The following is a 20267-nucleotide window of genomic DNA, read 5'->3' as shown; positions in this document are numbered from 1 at the left end:
TTCAGCACTATGGTATTAGGGAAGCACAGATCATAAAACAGCAAGGGAACGAGAAAGGCCTGTAAATCAAATTTTAGGAGGAACTAGGAGGAAAAGGGAATAATCTACTGTACAGTGGGGTCCGGAATTATTGACACCCTTAATAAAGATGAGCAAAAATGACTGTATAAAATATATATTTCAAATACTGAATTACTGTATACTGAACACAAATATAAACACAACATGTAAAGTTTTGGTCCATGAGCTGAAATAAAAGATTCCATACATTTTCCATTGGCATAAAACGCTTATTTCTTTCAAATGACATGCAAAAATGTGTTTACATCTCTGTTCATGAGCATTTCTCCTTTGCCAAGATAATCCATCTACCTGATAGGTGTGGCATATCAAGAACCTGATTAAACAGCATGATCATTACACAGGTGCAACTTGTGCTGGGGAGAATAAAAGTAGACTCTAAAATGTGCAGCTTTTTAACCCAACACAATACGTCTCAAGTTTTGAGGGAGCATATGCAACTGGCATACTGACATCGTTTTAGAGAATTTGGCCGTGCGTCCAACCGGCCTCACAACCACAGACCACTTTGAAGTGTTAATTGGGTTATTGTCTTGCTGGGAAATCCACTTGTGGCCAGGTTTCAGCCTCCTGACAGAGGTAACCATGTTTTTGGCCAAAATGTCCTGGTACTGGGTAAAGTTCATGATGCCGTTGACATTAAAAAGGGCACCAGGACCAGTGGAAGCAAAATAGCCCTAAAACATGAAATATCCACCACAATTTTTTACAGTAGTGAAGGAGTTATTTTCTGCTCATGCATTCTCACTTCGACGCCAAACTCACAACTGGTGTGCGAGGTCAAAGAGCTAGATTTTCATGTCATGTGACCAAAGCACTGGTTCCAATCCAAGTGCCAATGCCATTTAGCAAACTCCAGGCATTTACATTTGTTGGATGACATGAAAATAGAGCTCTTTGGCCATGCACACAAGTACCAGGTCTTGTTTTGAGGTGTTTTGACTGATGTAATGTCTATGCTAATATGGCTCAAATTAGCTAGCTAGCGAACCAACAACTGAAACTTTGTATCTGAGAGACAATTGCTGATTGTGCAAATTGATTTATGTTTTCAATAAACATTTAGAGACTAAATATAGTTTACATGTTGTCAACAGTCTATGCCAACCCTGTCTGTTTTGCCCCATAGTTGCACCCACGTTGGTTTTGTTGCTAAACAACCAACCCATCTATTAAAACGGGAGTTTATTTCACATAACAGGGTTGACCTTAAAATGAGAGACAGGGTTGTTGTTTTTTAACCTTAAAATGAATCACTAATCACATGAAATAAACAATAATTGTCAGAAATGACTGTCAACACAACAAAATAAGTAGAGAGTTACAATGATGGTGAAAACTCTGAGAAATGTTGTGTTGAAGTGGTAAAATCTTCCTAGAAGTCACAGAGTCAAAAGGGAGAATTTTGGCACTTCAGCAAGTCTTTGATTATTTTTTTTTTTACAGATTTATAGAATTTTCCATGTGGTCTATTTTAAAGGGCACTTAATTTAACACAGTCCTCAGGGGCTGAAGTGGTGTCACTTTTCCCCATCCCTAGCAAACAAAGCTGATTAAACTAATTGCGTCCTAAACTGAAGATCATGATTTGTTGGTTATTGGAGTCAGGTGTGTTAGCAGGTGTGTGAGCTGGACTGAAGTTGCCCATTCCTGATTTAATACAACATATTTGTGCACAAATTCTACCAAAAGGCACTCATTTCATAGAAGGACCCAGAAACATTCCTTTCTCTGATAAAAGATAACTTCAGAGGAAAGGAAAATATAACAGAGTCCAAATGTCGGTGAAGTAAATCTCTCCTTGCATTTGAAAGAAGGAAACTCAGACATTGGGAGTCAAATACAAAAGACTCCAAATACAGAAGACCCCCACCTTAACTGCTCAGATAATATTTATCTGATAAAGTAAACCTCAGTGACCCCATTCGGCAGAGAAAGTACATAAGAACATCGATTGAAATGTCAAATATATAGGTTGATAAACCGTATGCACAGGATCTGACCTTGGCATAAGAGTATACACCTACTACTGTATAGCCTTCCTAGCTAATGTTGGTATGCAGAACACTTTGGGAAACTTATTTGTCAAATGTCCAAAGGAGAATCTTTAGGGAAATCATCCATTTTCAGTCCAAGGACATACAGCTTGGACTGGAGTTTTAAAGGAAACTCGTCAAAAAATCCATAACGACAAACACATTTTAGTTTTTTATTTGACATGACATGGCGTTGCGAACTACTTGTCCAAGAGGAATTCTGTTTATAAATTAGCACCATTAGCTGGTCTTGACTTATGTCACCTCTTGCATGGGAGTTGAATTGACATTGATTTAACAAGGTTTTATCCCCTAACTGATATTTTCTGCACATCCCTTCAAAATGCTTTGACAATTACATCAGAGATCTGGCTGGCTCCCGTGGTTGGCAATTTAGATGCATGAGTCCTACGGACTTCCCACTCACATCTCAAGCCTAATTAGCACCTACAAACCAGCTATTGTAATCAGGATGGTGTACTGGGACCCAGAATTTCATTGTTTAAGAATGCAGGTGTTCTAGATCATTAACTCAGAGATACGCGAAGGCATATCTGCAGTCTGTGTAAAAAAAATATTTTTATTGTAAATAAGAACAGAATATGTTTCTAAACACTGTGAATGCTACCATGATTACGGACAATCCAGAATAAATTGTGAATAATGTTGAGTGAGAAAGTTACAGAGGGTCAAAGATCATACCCCCAAGACCTGCTAACCTCCCCTGTTATTGTATTGTTTAGAGGTCAGCATGTCTTGGGGGATATGATCTTTGACCCCCTGCAACTACTATGGTTTATTCAGTGCCTTCTGAATTTATTCAGACCGTTTGACTTTTCCACATATTGATACTTACAGCCTTATTCTAAAATTGATTAAAACATGTTTCCCCATCAATCTACACACAATACTCCACAATGACAAAGAAAAAAACAGTTGTTTTCTTTATTCAAATGTATTAAAAATAAAAACTGACACATCACATTTACATAAATATTCATACCCTTTACTCAATACTTTGTTGAAGCACTTTTGGCAGCGATTACAGCATTGAGTCTTCTTGGGTATGACGCTACAAGCTTGGCACAGGTGTATTTGGGGAGTTTCTCCAATTCTTTTCTGCAGGTCGTCTCAAGCTCTGTCAGGTTGGATGGGGAGCATTGCTACAAAGCAATTTTCACATCTCTCCAGAGCTGTTCAATTGGGTTCATGTCCGGGCTCTGGCTGGGCCACTCAAGGACATTCAGAGACTTGTCCCGAAGCCACTCCTGCGTTGTCTTGGCTGTGTGCTTAGGGTCGTTGTCCTGTTGGAAGGTGAGCCTTCACCCAAGTCCGTGGTCCTGAGCGCTCTGGAGCAAGTCTTCATCAAGGATCTCTCTGTACTTTGCTCTGTTCATCTTTCCCTCGATCCTGACTTGTCTCCCAGTCCCTGCCGCTGAAAAACATCCTCAAAGCATGATGCTGCCACCACCATCCTCCAGACGTTATACTTGGCATTCAGGCCAAAGAGTTCAATCTTGGTTTCATCAGACCAGAGAGTCTTGTTTCTCATGGTCTAAGAGTATTTAGGTGCCTTTTGGCAAACTCCAAGTGGGCCTTTTACTGGGGAGTGACTACCGTTTGGTCACTCTACAAAAAGGCCTGATTGTTGGAGTGCTGCAGAGAAGGTTGTCCTTCTGGAAGGTTCTCCCATCTCCACAGAAGAACTCTAGAGCTTTGTCAGAGTGATCATCGGGTTCTTGGTCACCTCCCTGACCAAGGCCCTTCTCCCCCGGTTGCCCAGTTTTGTTAACTGCCTGTTCAGGGGCAGAACGACAGATTTGTACCTTGTTAGCTTGGGGATTCGAACTTGCAACCTTTCGGTTACTAGTCCAACGCTCTAACCACTAGGCTACCCTGCCGCCCCAGAATGATGGAGGCCACTGTGTTCTTGGGGACCTTCAATGCTGCAGACATTTTTTGGTACCATTCCCCCAAACTGTGCCTCGATCCAAGCTGGATTCCAAGCTGGATTCCTTACCTCTATCATGGGTTGTTTTTTACATTGGAGATGACTACATTAGACACTTTCATTGTGTGTTATGGTAAGCATTTCACTGCAAGGTCTACACCTGTTGTATTCAGAGCAAGTGACGAATAAACTTTGATTTGATTTGATATGGAGTGGATCTGATGTTATTTTAAGCACTGTAGATAAGATGTTAGGTGCTTACATTTGTCATATTTCACACATGTACAAGTGAGATTTGGAAATGTGTTTTTTGCATATCCCACTCTTTAAACTTTATTGCTTGACAAGAGTCACTAGAGACTCAATGCAACAAGAGGATAGAACACATTTAAAACTTTTCTTGTTATGGTGAGGTTGCGGAAACAATGGAATGGAGAGAGGGGTCAGAGATCAGCCATTATTGTGCCTTGCTCAAGTGCACATCGACAGATTTTTCACCTAGGGGAATTGAACCAGCAAACCTTTTGGTTACAGGCCCAACGCTCCTAATCGCTAGGCTACCTGCCACCCTGTGATTCGTCAGTGGGTACGTCCCAAATCACACCCTATTCCCATAGTGCACTAGTTTTGACCAGATCCCTATGGGCCCTGATCAAATGTAGTGCACCACATAAGGAATAGGGTGTCATTTGGGATGCCACCAGTGACTTTTTATAGTGCCAGCGATGCAGTTTGGGTATGGGTCTAACTGGACTAAGGAAGTTTTTCTGAGAAAGCCTTGTCTAATAATGTCTTGGTACAATAAAATCCACAAGCATGATATCAGATGATCAGCATTTGCACTGGACAAAGTCATGGTACTGTAAACCCTTGAAAGCAATTTTTATGTACGCTAAGCAAGGATGTCAATGGCCTAGATCAGTAGTCCCCAAATTTGTATAGTCCCGTACCCCTTCAAACATTCAACCTCGAGCTGCGTACCCCCTCTAGCAACAGGGTCAGCGCACTCTCAAATGTTGTTTTGTTGCCATCATTGTAAGCCTGCCACACACACACTTTACGATACATTTATTAAACATAAGAATGAGTGTGAGTTTTTTGTCACAACCCAGCTCGTGGGAAGTGACAAAGAGCTCTTATAGAACCAGGGCACAAATAAATAATAATCAATAATTTTACTCTTTATTGGACCATCTTACATATAAAACTTTATTTGTTCATCGATAATAGTGAATAACTCACCACGGTTTAATGGGAAGGGTGTGCTTGAAAGGATGCACATAACTCTGCAATGTTGGGTTGTATTGGAGAGAGTCTCAGTCTTAAATCATTTTCCACACAGTCTGTGCCTGTATTTAGTTTTCATGCTAGTGAGGGCAGATAGGTACAGTGCGTGGTTGCAAAGGGCATCAGTGTCTTAACAGAGCAATTTGCCAAGGCAGGATACTCTGAGAGCAGCCCAATCCAGAAATATGGCAGTGGACATTAAATTTTCACAGAACCGCTTGTTGCAATATCGATGAGGCTCTCTTGTTCAGATATCGGTAAGTGGACTGGAGGCAGGACATGAAAGGGATAACGAATCCAGTTGTTTGTGTCATCCGTTTCGGGAAAGTACCTGCGTAATTGCACACCAAACTATATCACATTTGACATTGTCCGTCATCCAGCTATAACGCATAGAATTCACTAAAATAGAATTCACTAAAATATAAAAAACTATCGGCCTATATCGAATCTTCCATTCCTCTCAAAAATCTTAGAAAAGGCTGTTGCTCAGCAACTCACTGCCTTCCTGAAGACAAACAATGTATACGAAATGCTTCAGTCTGGTTTTAGACCCCATCATAGCACTGAGACGGCACTTGTGAAGGTGGTAAATGACATTTTAATGGCATCGGACCGAGGCTCTGCATCTGTCCTCGTGCTCCTAGACCTTAGTGCTGCTTTTGATACCATCGATCACCACATTCTTTTGGAGAGATTGGAAACCCAAATTGGTCTACACGGACAAGTTCTGGCCTGGTTTAGATCTTATCTGTCGGAAAGATATCAGTTTGTCTCTGTGAATGGTTTGTCCTCTGACAAATCAACTGTAAATTTCGGTGTTCCTCAAGGTTCCGTTTTAGGACCGCTGTTGTTTTCACTATATATTTTACCTCTTGGGGATGTTATTCGAAAACATAATGTTAACTTTCACTGCTATGCGGATGACACACAGCTGTACATTTCAATGAAACATGGTGAAGCCCCAAAATTGCCCTCGCTAGAAGCATGTGTTTCAGACATAAGGAAGTGGATGGCAGCAAACTTTCTACTTTTAAACTCAGACAAAACAGAGATGCTTGTTCTAGGTCCCAAGAAACAAAGAGATCTTCTGTTGAATCTGACAATTAATCTTAATGGTTGTACAGTCATTTCAAATAAAACTGTGAAGGACCTCGGCGTTACTCTGGACCCTGATCTCTCTTTTGAAGAACATATCAAGACCATTTCAAGGACAGCTTTTTTCCATCTACGTAACATTGCAAAAATCAGAAACTTTCTGTCCAAAAATTATGCAGAAAAATTAATCCATGCTTTTGTCACTTCTAGGTTAGACTACTGCAATGCTCTACTTTCCGGCTACCCGGATAAAGCACTAAATAAACTTCAGTTAGAGCTAAATACGGCTGCTAGAATCCTAACTAGAACCAAAAAATTTGATCATATTACTCCAGTGCTAGCCTCCCTACACTGGCTTCCTGTCAAAGCAAGGGCTGATTTCAAGGTTTTACTGCTAACCTACAAAGCATTACATGGGCTTGCTCCTACCTATCTCTCTGATTTGGTCCTGCCGTACATACCTACACGTACGCTACGGTCACAAGACGCAGGCCTCCTAATTGTCCCTAGAATTTCTAAGCAAACAGCTGGAGGCAGGGCTTTCTCCTATAGAGCTCCATTTTTATGGAACGGTCTGCCTACCCATGTCAGAGACGCAAACTCGGTCTCAACCTTTAAGTCTTTACTGAAGACTCATCTCTTCAGTGGGTCATATGATTGAGTGTAGTCTGGCCCAGGAGTGGGAAGGTGAACGGAAAGGCTCTGGAGCAACGAACCACCCTTGCTGTCTCTGCCTGGCCGGTTCCCCTCTTTCCACTGGGATTCTCTGCCTCTAACCCTGTTACAGGGGCTGAGTCACTGGCTTACTGGGGCTCTCTCATGCCGTCCCTGGAGGGGGTGCGTCACCTGAGTGGGTTGATTCACTGATGTGGTCATCCTGTCTGGGTTGGCGCCCCCCCCTTGGGTTGTGCCATGGCGGAGATCTTTGCGGGCTATACTCAGCTTTGTCTCAGGATGGTAAGTTGGTGGTTGAAGATATCCCTCTAGTGGTGTGGGGGCTGTGCTTTGGCAAAGTGGGTGGGGTTATATCCTTCCTGTTTGGCCCTGTCCGGGGGTGTCCTCGGGTGGGACCACAGTGTCTCCTGGTCCCTCCTGTCTCAGCCTCCAGTATTTATGCTGCAGTAGTTTATGTGTTGGGGGGCAAGGGTCAGTTTGTTATATCTGGAGTACTGTTATAATCTCTACCCGGCACAGCCAGAAGTGGACTGGCCACCCCACATAGCCTGGTTCCTCTCTAGGTTTCTTCCTAGGTTTTGGCCTTTCTAGGGAGTTTTTCCTAACCACCGTGCATCTACACCTGCATTGCTTGCTGTTTGGGGTTTTAGGCTGGGTTTCTGTACAGCACTTTGAGATATCAGCTGATGTACAAAGGGCTATATAAATAAATTTGATTTGATTTGATTTGACTGGCTTGCATTGAAGCAGTAATTGTTTCAAAATCTCCTGGCATGTCACTGATACGTCATGAAACAGTGTTGTTTGACGAAGGCATTGTCTGTATAGTTTTTTGGCCTTTTCCCCCAGGATTGTCCCAGCCATATCCGCGGCAGCAGGAAGAATTAAGTCCTCCTTATATGGTGGTTCACCCTGTAAAACACTTCTAGCCCCTTCTTATCTGGTATCTGTTGCTTTTATACATGTCTTACTACTCAAAAATCGTCTTAATTCTCACTCAAAAAACTCCCGTGGATAATTTTTCAAATTGGCATGTTTTCTTTCTAAATGTCTGCACACGAGTGAAGGTTTCATCCAGTTGGGAGATAGTACTTGAACTTGAACATATAACACACTGTGGCTGAGGAAAGGCACAACTCTTAACATAAGTGAACCCAAATCAATGTAGTTCTCATCCTCTTCATTGGTCCAACATCCCTGTCTGTTGTTCTGTGCTTTCCCGGGTAAGTGGGCAGTAGCTCTTCGGCTGCATCAGATTCACAACTGTCAGTGTCCATACTAGCTGGGCTAAAAACAAACGTAGAATTACTGATGCTAGTATTGGACGTGCTCGTGGAAGCAGAACAACTTGTGTCATCGACAGGTGCAGGTGTAGTACCGCTGGTAGTAGCAGTAATACCAGTAGAGCTGGTATGTGTCTCTATGGGCGCGGACCTTACTTTTTTTTGTTTTACCATTTATCCATTATCGAGCAAACGGAATGAGCAGCAGCTACGTTTGGCTACATACGGACCGTTAGTGGAATTCCAGTGAGCGAGTAACGGTTAATGCGATTGGATGTTAATTATTCTTCCTCTATTTGACATTGTGTTGTTATTTTTCTGAACACTAGATAGTTTCATTTGTTTTTTTTTCCAGTGAAACGAGGCTACACGGGGAGAAAAAAACCTCCCCCAAATGTTTAGCCCCGTCGGAAAATATAAATGGATGGTTTGAAAATGTGAAGATATTCCCAGTTTGGGAATATCTGGCCTAGAACATGAAAGATGCTATTTCAAGTGAACTTGAGTCAGTCTCCCCTTGTGAATCTAACAATTACACCCATGGTTGCAGTGGTAGTTAAAGAGTCTGGAGGCTTGCAGCTGAGACAACACCTGGAATCCCTCAGTAGCACCACAATCTCTGATGAAAAACAAATGTCAACGCCCGGCACACTCCAGGACGCCACAACTGTTTACCCTGACTGACTATTGGCTAATGCCAAGTCCCCTGCTGGCCCCCTGACTTTCAGAACCTTAGAAATTGACCCATATGACTCATATTTTGAGGTAAAGTAAGGTTGTTGATGAGCTTTTAGTGAGTTATGAAAATGTATAAATATATATATTATATAGTATTATAAATTGATATTATACTGTATTAAAGCATATGATATTGATATAATTTGACCCCCACAGTAAGCTATTGTCTTGTTAGTAGCCTCATCATAATGTGGGTGTTGAAAAAAGTACAACAGATATGCCAACATAGACAGTCGGTCCTGTGTCATGTAGCAAAAATGTAGCAGGTTTGTTTGGGACTTCTTGACAGAGCAGAATTATGTGGTAATGGTCACAATTCACAATGAAAGCATGGCAGCACGCTACACTTCATTCAACACTAGGCTACTTTCCCATGCGAGAGGGCCTCACCACTTCAAATTGTATAATAAATGGAAAGTGAACAGAACACCTAATAGATTCAGACTTTGTGGGTGTTTGGGCTAACAAACAGCAGCCATAACGACACAAAGTGGTGAGTATGGCACACTTCAATACATTTTGAAGCATGAGCTGGTGGACAGTTGCAACACAATCTCACACTCAATTCATGCAAATATGTACAAAAAGTATTTCAACAGATTTGGTGCATTTTTGTGTGGCTTAATTGGTGTGAAAAGACACATTTTTGTGCGACTGAATTTGTCGAAAAATACACCAATTTTCGTGCTACTTCATTCATAGGAAAATGATTTTGGGGGTGAAAAACTTCGGAACAATCTTTTGAAAGTTATTAGAGCAATGCACAATGTGCAATGGTCTTCTACACTGCCTTTTTTGTCTCCCACATGTATTTATATAAAGAAACAAATGGGTTAACAGCCCAATATTGTTAATCAACCAGGTTGTCACCAAAATAGTTATAATATTATAGCATTTCATTTTTCGTGGAGCCTACATTACACCATTTTCTTCTAAATGCTTTTAATATAAGGTCCTCACTTTTTAGTGTACATTCCACCATTTGTTTCGTAAGGCATTTTATACAAGGCTATGTCGAGTTTTATGAGGGTTGCCAGATTGGAGAGAAAAAAACAGATACACTAAGGTCAAATGTTTTAGAACACCTACTTATTCAAGGGTTTTTCTTTATTTGTACTATTTTCTACATTGTAGTATAATAGTGAAGACATCAAAACTATGAAAACCCACATAGAATCATGTAGTGACCAAAAACGTGTTTAATATTTGAGATTGTTCAAAGAAGCCACCCTTTGCCTTGATGACATCTTCGCATGCTCTTGGCATTATATCAACCAGCATCATGAGGTAGACACCTGGAATGATTTCAATTAACAGGTGTGCCTTGTTAAAAGTTCATTTTTGAGCCAAGGTAGGGGTGGTATACAGAAGGGAAGTTAGGAACCAATATGCACAGGCAGTTATGAAAGCAAAGGCTAGCTTTTTCAAACAGAAATTGGTATCCTGTAGCACAAACTACAAAAAGCTCTGGGACACTGTAAAGTCCATGGAAAATAAGAGCACCTCCTCCCATCAGCCCACTGCACTGAGGCTAGGAAACACTGTCATCACCGATAAATCCACGATAATTGAGAATATCAATAAGCATTTTTCTACGGCTGGCCATGCTTTCCACCTGGCTACCCCTACCCCAGTCAACAGCCCTGCACCCCCAACGGCAACTAGCCCAAACCTCCCCCATTTCTCCTTCACCCAAATCCAGATAGCTGCTGTTCTGAAAGAGCTGCAAAATCTGGACCCCTACAGATCAGCTGTGCTAGACAATCTGGACCCTCTCTTTCTAAAATGATCTGCCGAAATTGTTGCAACCCCTATTACAAGACTGTTCAACCTCTCTTTCATATCGTCTGAGATCCCCAAAGATTGGAAAGCTGCCGCGGTCATCCCCCTCTTCAAAGGGGAGACAGTCTAGGCTCAAACGGCTACAGACTTATATCTATCCTACCTTGCCTTTCTAAGGTCTTCGAAAGCCAAGTTAACGGATCACTAACCATTTCGAATTCCACCGTACCTTCTCCGCTATGCAATCTGGTTTCCGAGCTGGTCATGGGTGCACCTCAGCCACGCTCAAGGTCCTAAATGATATCATAACCACCATCGATAAGAGACAATACTGTGCAGCTGTATTCATCGACCTGGCCAAGGCTTTCGACTCTGTCAACCACCACACTCAAATGACTGCCTTGCCTGGTTTACCAACTGCTTCTCAGACAGAGTTCAATGTATCAAATCGAAGGGACTGTTGTCCGGACCTCTGGCAGTCTCTATGGGGATGCCACAGGGTTAAATTCTCGGGCCGACTATTTTGTCTGTACACATCAATGATGTCGCTCTTGCTGCTGGTGATTCTCTGATCCACCTCTACGCAGACAACACCATTCTGTAAACTTCTGGCTTTTCTTGGGACACTGTGTTAACAAACCTCCAAATGAGCTTCAATGCCATACAACTCTCCTTCTGTGGCCTCCAACTGCTTTTAAATGCAAGTAAAACTAAATGCATGCTCTTCAACGATCGCTGCCTGCACCTGCCCGCCCGCCTAGCATCGCTCCACTGGATGGTTCTGACTTAGAAAATGTGGACAACTATAAATATCTAGGTGTCTGGTTAGACTGTAAACTCCTTCCAGACTCACATTAAGCATCTCCAATCCAAACTTAAATCTAGAATAAGCTTCCTATTTTGCAACAATGCATCCTTCACACATGCTGCCAAACATACCCTCATAAAACTGTCTATCCTACCGATCCTTGACTTCAGTGATGTCATTTACAAAATAGCCTCCAACACTCTACTCAGCAAATTAGATGCAGTCCATCACAGTGCCATCCGTTTTGTCACCAAAGCCCCATACTACCCACCACTGCGACCTGTATGGTCTCGTTGTCTGGCCCTCGCTTCATATTCGTCGCCAAACCCACTAGCTCCAGGTCATCTATAAGTCTTTGCTTGGTAAAGCCCCACCTTATCTCAGCTCACTGGTCAACATAGCAGCACCCACCTGTAGAACGCTCTCCAGCAGGTATATGTCACTGGTCACCCTCAAAGCCAATTCTTCCTTTGGCCACTTTTCCTTCCAGTTCTCTGCTGCCAATGACTGGAACGAATTGCAAAAATCACTGAAGCGGGAGACTCATATCTCCCTCAATAAATTTAAGCATCAGCTGTCAGACCAGGTCACAGATCACCGCAGTTCTCTGCTACCAATGACTGGAACTAACTGCAAAAACTCTTACCTCCCTCACTAGCTTTTAGCACCAGCTGTCAGAGCAGCTCACAGATCACTGCACCTGTACATAGCTCATCTGTAAATAGCCCAACCAACTACCTCATCCCCATACTGTTAATTATTTATTTATTTATTTTTGCTCCCCAGTATCTCTACTTGCACATTCACCTTCTGCACATCTATCACTCCAGTGTTTAATTGCTAAATTGTAATTATTTTGCCACTATGGCCTATTTATTGCCTTACCTCCCTTATTTTACCTGATTTGCACACCCTGTATACAGACTTTCTCTATTGTTTAATTGAGTGTATGTTTTTTTTATTCCATGTGTAACTCTGTGTTGTTGTTTGTGTCGCACTGCTTTGCTTTATCTTGGCCAGGACGCAGTTGTAAATGAGAACTTGTTCTCAACTGGCCTACATGGTTAAATAAAGGTGAAATAAAGAAAGAAAAAATAGCCCTGTTTGGTAAAATACCAAGTCCATATTATGGCAAGAACAGCTCAAATAAGCAAAGAGAAATAACAGTCCATCATTATGTTAAAGTCTGAAGGTCAGTCAATCTGGAAAATTTCAAGAACTTTATAACTGGGAAAGTCCTCGATTCAAGGCCATAGAAAATCCTACATCCATCTCATTAGATCAGAACAGGATGGATCAACTGTGATTCATATTACTGGTTTGCATTCTACAAAAAGGATTTTTTGCTGCACTTACATTATTTGTCTGATATGATGTGGATCATTGTCAGATTATTAGATGTATAAGCTTCAGTAACAAAAGAACACCATGGTTGTAATAACACTTGAAATAGGTTGTTTGTAAATGTGTAGAATGTGTTTGTTTTGGGTCCACACTGGTTAGTGTACTTATTTAAATAAGACATTCACAGAGGATTTTCTTCTGAATAACTGGTCAGGGCATAGCACTTTCTATTCAGCTTCAGGAAACTTTGATGTAAGGCTTGATCACACCTGTAGTGACTGCTTCAATCCGTAACGCCCATTGTTGCTTATCCATTTCTCACTAGATATATCAATGCAATAACACCCAACACAATGTTGAAAAACAGAATGCTTCCCACAACTAGATCACATAACTAGACGTGAGCTGGACGTGATCCCAACCCTGCCATCAGTGTGGAAGAAGAAAGTGAAAGCTGCAAAAGGGACGCGAACCAGGGCTCATGCGTGGCAAAGTGAGCTCTAATGGCCGTTGTCGTGAAAGCCTAGTAGGCCTCTGGGCGGAGGCAGTGGGCCTCTGGGCGGAGGCAGTAGGCCTCTGGGCAGAGGCAGTAGGCCAACAATGCTGGCATATACCTTGTTACAACAGCTTAAGTATATAACATGATTGACACAACCGTAATAATCATCATGACACGGCCTTGGAAGTGTCGTAAGTGCAAGCCAACATAATATATTATTTTACATTAACCTGTTTAACTGCAATGATATTGATAGTTGATCATAGTACCAACTTGTTATAGTTGCAAATACCATGCAGGTACACCAGGGGAATTAAAACCAAGCAGATTTCTTTTGTAAGTCTTCTGTTTCCCCACATTTATTGATGAATTAATTTCGCAACATGAAAATGCATCCCCATTCCCCAATCAAATATCTTCATCGTAACAAAAAAATCCAATCTGGCAACCCTCATAAAATTCGACATAGCACCAGTATCCCAAAGTATTAAGCAAAAACAAGAATGAAAAAGAGCATTGGCATTAATAATCAAAAATAGAAATGTAAAGCTACTATATGTATTTCAGTGACAACCTGGTTGATTAACAATATTGGGTTGTAAACACGCTTGTTTCTTAATATAAATAAGTGTGGGACACAAACAAAGAACACCATTGCCCAAAATGCGTTGCTCCAAAAACTTTCAAAAGATTATTCTGAAGTTTGCCCCCTTAATGCACAAAATCTGCTGAAATACTTCGTACATATTTGCAAGAATTGAGTGCGAGATTGTGTTGCAACAACAGGTGTCCCTGTGCACACACACACCAAGTTTCCCCCTGGCAACTTCAGACTGCAGGCGTACACACAAAATGGACATTATACACGATGAGCACATCCAAATGAAGATATTCTCTTGGCACTGTCACTGACCGTGAAGAGACCTGGGACTGAGCCCCTGTCAGTCTGCCCTCCATATTCGCTGCATAGTTCTGCTGCGTAGCCTCGACAAATACCTTGCATAGACTACAGTAGCTTAAAAAGTCTAACAGCTTGGTCTCTATGACGAGAGGGAAGTTCAGAATAGGGGGGAACAAAACATCTGTATGCAAAAGAAACTAAGGACCTTATCCATGGTGCTTTATTAACAGTATCCCCCTGGCAAATATCCTTCTAACGACTGTAGGTTAATTTTCTTGTGATCCTGGAGACCAGGAGCTATGAGTGTGTATATGTCCGATGTCGAGCTGCCCTCCAAATTTTCTACAACACCGCTATTTTGCAGCCCATTATAATCCAAGATTAAACCTATAGCCGTCCACTAGATTGAGTACCCATAACCCGTAGACTAACAGTAGGTTAAAGTGGGCAAGTGAAAGTAAATTAGACTATAGCATATCGGCATTATAGGCCTGTCTCCCTATCCAACAGCTGCGAGAGAAGAGAAGCAGGGATTTTAAGTGTCTGTGGAAGGAGAGGCAACTCATGGATCACTCCTACAAAGCAGCATATAGGCGCCGTTTAAATATATTCATGGGTGGATTCTCCCATTCTTGAAATAATCATTGATCTAAATATACAGTATATATTAGATCAATGATGAGCAATGATCATAGTCTAATCACTGGTCCGACATGACTTGGTTGGTAGCCTAGCGTAATATCTCCTTTCACACATCTATCGGTGATGTCTTCAAGGATGGGACGAATGAAGGATGCACAGGTTATCTCAAAACAGGGGCATAGTCTCCATTATAGGCTTGCATTTGTCTCAGCTATACCGCAAACTTAGGCTACTTGATCATTGTATAGAGGCTAGTGTCAACTCTAGACCTATAACAGGCTATGATAATGGACCGTAAAATTGCTGTCTCAGATGTGGCTATGCAGGCTGCAAGGTGTCTTCCATCACAATGGTTCGGGGGTAGCCCGAGAGCCAGACAGGGACTCACAATTCTTCTCGATGCAATCTGTGCATTCGGCTACATTAACAAGATAATAAACCTAGACCTATGAGGCTACTTCCCTGGAAATGTACATAAAAGACCATGCCATTTTGCACTGGTTTGTAAATTAACCTTTCGTTTCAACACAATAGGCTAGGCCTAGCTGTTAGACTCTCTATGCAAAGTGTTGGTATAGGCACAGGGGATTAAGGATAACATGGTAGCGAATTTGAAGGGCAGCCTGCAAGGACCGATGCACACAACTCCATGTGTTCCCAGTCAGTGACAGTAAGAAGAGAGTAAACTCCATTTGGTGGCCTGACCATGGCCATTAGAATGGCATAGCATTACTTTGGGGATATCTGGTGTGTGTAACTTCGCCTCCAAGGACCACATTAATTTACCACTTTATTGTATAGTGTAGGCAAGGCTAATCTCCCCCAAACTGAAGTGGTAGTGTCCAAATGAACCACATACTTAGAAAGCATACGTTTCCCCAGCCACACCAATAAAAATATATATATTTTACAAACGATAAAATAAAATTGAAAACGATTAAAATCTCAATTTTACAGTGTAGAATTTTTTAAATTTTAAAACAGTTTTCCATTATTAAATTTAAACAAGTGGATCAGAAAATGGAGAACTTGAGAAATGTAAACTAATATTCTATTATTCAATTTGAAGGAGTGCATTAGATCATTAGACTGGTAAGCATTACATGGATCCCCATCTGTATACATTTTGGTATTATTCCATGGCAAATAGCCATCTGAATTCACAATTAGGGTAGTAGACGGTAACTAGCCCCCTGGGGTAACTGCCCCCCTGTAATTCATATAAAGACCATAGGATGTTCCAAAATTACTGGTCTTGCTTAACAGAAAATGTCCTCTGTGTCATCACAACTTTTGGAGATATTTCAACAAAACAATTTTGCGATAAGCTGATCAATTTTTTTGCAGATATATTCCAATGAGGTTAGATTTATAACTTGTTTTTAATGTACAAGAAGCAAAGCTTTAAGACACACACACACCCCAACTAGCCCTGTTTATAACTGTCATTTAGAAAATGACTAGCCCAGTTAGCACTAGTTTATGCTAACTTGCTAGCTAGCAACTTCACTAGCAGTAAATGCTAGCCAGCTAGCTAGTTAGCATAATATGCTAGGAGTACTAGCTAGCAATCTTATTTCCAGATCGTCTGAGGTAAACTACATTAAAAAAGATAACACAACTTAATTTCAGTTGTAAATGTTTCCATTGGTGACGGATAGCTTTACAGTTAATGCAACTTTATAGCCTTTTGGCTATTTTACAAAGTATTTTATGTCATATAGCTAGATAGCTACCTACATTTTTAAGAGAGAGCTTTTCTATTGGCATCTCTCCCCCTGTTTTCAGTCACAAGTGGGGACTGGATAAGGTGTGAGCAGTGCAGGATGTGGGCTCATGAGTTGTGCTCCAATTTTACTAGGGATAGCTTTACTTGTGACCTACAGGTACAAATTACAATCGTGCAATAGCAGAGCATAAGAGAGTTGCCACATCAATGTTACACTGAGTTAAGTTATTGTTATTAAATGTCATTTAATGGTATTATTTATATTCCATTCCAATGATTTACCCCGGTAGAAGATTATGGCATAGGGTTTCACACAAGTGTGTTAAAATCCATTTAATCAGTTTTACTTAGAAATTATTTTTTTAAATGCCCCTTTTCTAAAACAACATTTCATGAAAAAACAAAGAAAGTGTAAACTGTAGCTATTTATTTCCCTTTATAGTTTATTTGCCTAACCACATACCAATTTTTTTCCAAACGTTGCTTTTTTTGTGTCAGCAATTAGACATTGTTCTTAGGTGGGGCTAGTTACCCCCTAGTACCCTATGCGGTGGTGCCAAATTAGGCTAGATGAAAGACATTAGCCCAAACGCATTATGAGGGTAAAGCAATCCTATTTCGACATGAGAATAAATACATGGGAATACATTTACATACCCTCGAAATAGTTAACGGTGTACTGAAGTCCCTTCCACCGACCAGTCGAAAACCCCAAGGTGAGGGTCCATTCAATGTCACGGTGTGGGGCATTGCTGATCTATAAAAATAGTATCCGTAAGAACTGGGCGATAAACTGGGCGAAATAACCAGGTCCACTACCTCGGAGCTGCTTGGCAACACTGTCTGTCGCAAAACTTTCTTCCCTACTTGATTCAACCTTAAATAATGATGTCGTCTCTGACGTGTGATGGGGATTTGCGCTATGAAGACGCTTGACTGCCCGCCTCGTACAGAGTTGACTGAATGGGAGGGACGTGAGTGCAACGAAACGCTTGCCTGACGACTCACCCTGAATTTAATTTCGCTGCTCCATCGATCGTTACAAAGAAACGTCAGTTGACCGGAGTGATGTGGATGTGTAGCCAGGCAAACGCGGCTCTATGGAAGCAAGTCCACTCTTTATGGGTTGAGGATGACAGACACTCTAGTCTAGATGTACCTACTGTATTTTTTTAACTAAAGAAAAGTAAAGGATTGGGATGGCTACTATAAAACAGTTCCCAGGGTCCAGTTAGGGGTGTGTGTGTGTGTGTGTGTGTGTGTGTGTGTGTGTGTGTGTGTGTGTGTGTGTGTGTGTGGGACAACATTATTTGTTCAAAACACCACCATCACCATTACTCAGACTAAGGAGAGAAAATCCATTGTGGACTATAACCTATCCAGATAAAGCAACTGAACAATAGATAGAACTGAAAAATTATCATGTCAGCAGCTGAGATTGATTGAAAAAAAAAATGAGAATGTGGATACATTCAAAAACACACCATGTCAATTTATTATGGGATCCTCTGGTCTCTTCCCTCATTTCCCCAGGCAATTATACAGTGACTCACAGAGTATGATTTCTGTGTGTGAGTCTATGACCTCATAGACATTCCAGCATGGCTAGGCTAGCCCTGTCTCCGAACAAAACAGACATAGGAAGTGAAGATGTATCTCAGTGTATACTGGTGAATACTATTGAGTCAGAGTGAGTCTTAGGGAAACATATCTATACCTGCCTCAGAATAGCCTGACTGATGTAACTGATGTCTAATGGTAACATTTTGAATGGTATCGGACAGTGTGTGTGTGCCTGAGTGTGTACGTACGTGTGTGCATGCTTATGTGCGTGAGTTTGTCTGTGATCACAACCATTGGCAGCATTGTGCTGTTCTGTCTCTTTTCTCAATCAAATATGATTCAATGGGTTTGAAAGGTATACACACTGATTAAAAGGAATGCGATTGTCAATGACAGCCTATCAAACCAGTGATATTTGAAGTGTCCTACATACTAAGGAGCCATAGTACACTTGTAAGAGAGTGAGATGAGTCATTTGTGTTGCAACCTGGAGCTGTTCAGCTCTATCGCAATGCCAGTGTCTGGAGAATCTGTGTCAATGCAAGTGTTGCACAAACTATTGGTCAACAGCCTTTCTGTTTCTAAACAATATATGTAAATTATGCCCATTCTTCCTTTTAAACACAGTTGAAATGTCTCAACACCCCCAGTTTAAGGACTTGTCTATCTATGGCCTGCAGATGTACAATAGGTAACATTTTCGGTAAAGTAAAAAATTGAAGGTTTGTGTTTGTGTCTCAGCTTATTTGAGAGATGTATGTCGCCAGCGTTGCGGATGCTTCGTGGTACAGTGTGAGACAGTACTACAGACAGTGAGAACAATGGTGGCACTGCAAATTCACTGTCTAAAGGTCCAATAGGGAAATTAAAACATTTATGGAAATGATGCAGTTTAATTCATGTGGTTAGAAAATGCTGAGTGGAACATTAGAAGCAGATGTAATGGTTAGACAACCACAGAGCCAAATTATGTCTAGTTAACCTCAGTTTATAGTGTAGGCCTATACAATGTGCCCATCAGCCACAACTCATCAGGACAGTGAGTTATGGTGATAGTGACAATGAATAGGAATGTTATGATGGTAAAGATGAAAAGGAACTATTTGCAGCTTTTCCCTGCCTGCTGATGGTCAATTTACTTTGCAATACATCGCTATATATCAGTTTTCAGAAATATTGGTAAATTAGCTTTTATTGTTTAAAGACATTATGAAAGATGTGTGTTTTTTCACTATCTAATCATGGCATGGGGTTGATCAATGACAGACATGTATTTGCTTCAAACCTATCACTTCCCACTGGGAACACACTGGTTAAATCAATGTTGTTTACATTGATATTTCAACGAAATAATACAGGACATGATTTAGGACATCAATATTATATAATTTTTTTTACAATAATATGAAATCTGTTTGTAAAACATTTACATTTTACATCTGAGTCATTTAGCAGATGTTCTTATCCAGAGTGACTTACAGTAAGTGCATTTATCTTAAGATTGCTAGGTGAGACAGTGCATTCGGGAAGTATTCAGACCCCTTAACTTTTCCACATTTTGTTATGTTACAGCCTTTTTCTAAAAAGTATTAAATCATTTTTATCCCTCATCAATCTAAACACAATACCCCATAATGACAAAGCCAAACAGGTTTTTAGAAAATGTCGCTAATTCATAAATAGAAATACTTCATTTATATAAGTGTTCATGAGATTTAAAATTGAGCTCAGGTGCATTCTGTTTTCATTGATCATCCTTGAGATGTTTCTACAACTTGATTGGAGTCCACCTGTGGTAAATTTAATTGATTAGACATGATTTGGCAAGGCACATACCTGTCTATATAAGG

General features: G+C 41.0%; 1 protein-coding gene across 1 annotated transcript in view; it reads right to left on the bottom strand.

The window, feature by feature from the left end:
• Positions 1-17799, bottom strand: part of LOC135548824 (PDZ and LIM domain protein 4-like) — a 65900-nt gene extending 48101 nt beyond the window's left edge. Inside the window, exon 1 of the mRNA XM_064978783.1 lies at positions 17512-17799. Within this exon, the coding sequence (XP_064834855.1) occupies positions 17512-17604 (93 nt within the window). The 5' untranslated portion in view covers positions 17605-17799. The remainder of the gene's footprint in view (positions 1-17511) is intronic.
• Between the last annotated feature and the right edge of the window lie 2468 nt (positions 17800-20267).

This window comes from Oncorhynchus masou, chromosome 11, assembly GCF_036934945.1.
Source record: "Oncorhynchus masou masou isolate Uvic2021 chromosome 11, UVic_Omas_1.1, whole genome shotgun sequence".
NCBI classification, from domain to species: domain Eukaryota; kingdom Metazoa; phylum Chordata; class Actinopteri; order Salmoniformes; family Salmonidae; genus Oncorhynchus; species Oncorhynchus masou.
The sequence above is the reverse complement of the archived record's forward strand: the minus strand, read 5'-3'. Positions and strand labels throughout refer to the sequence as shown.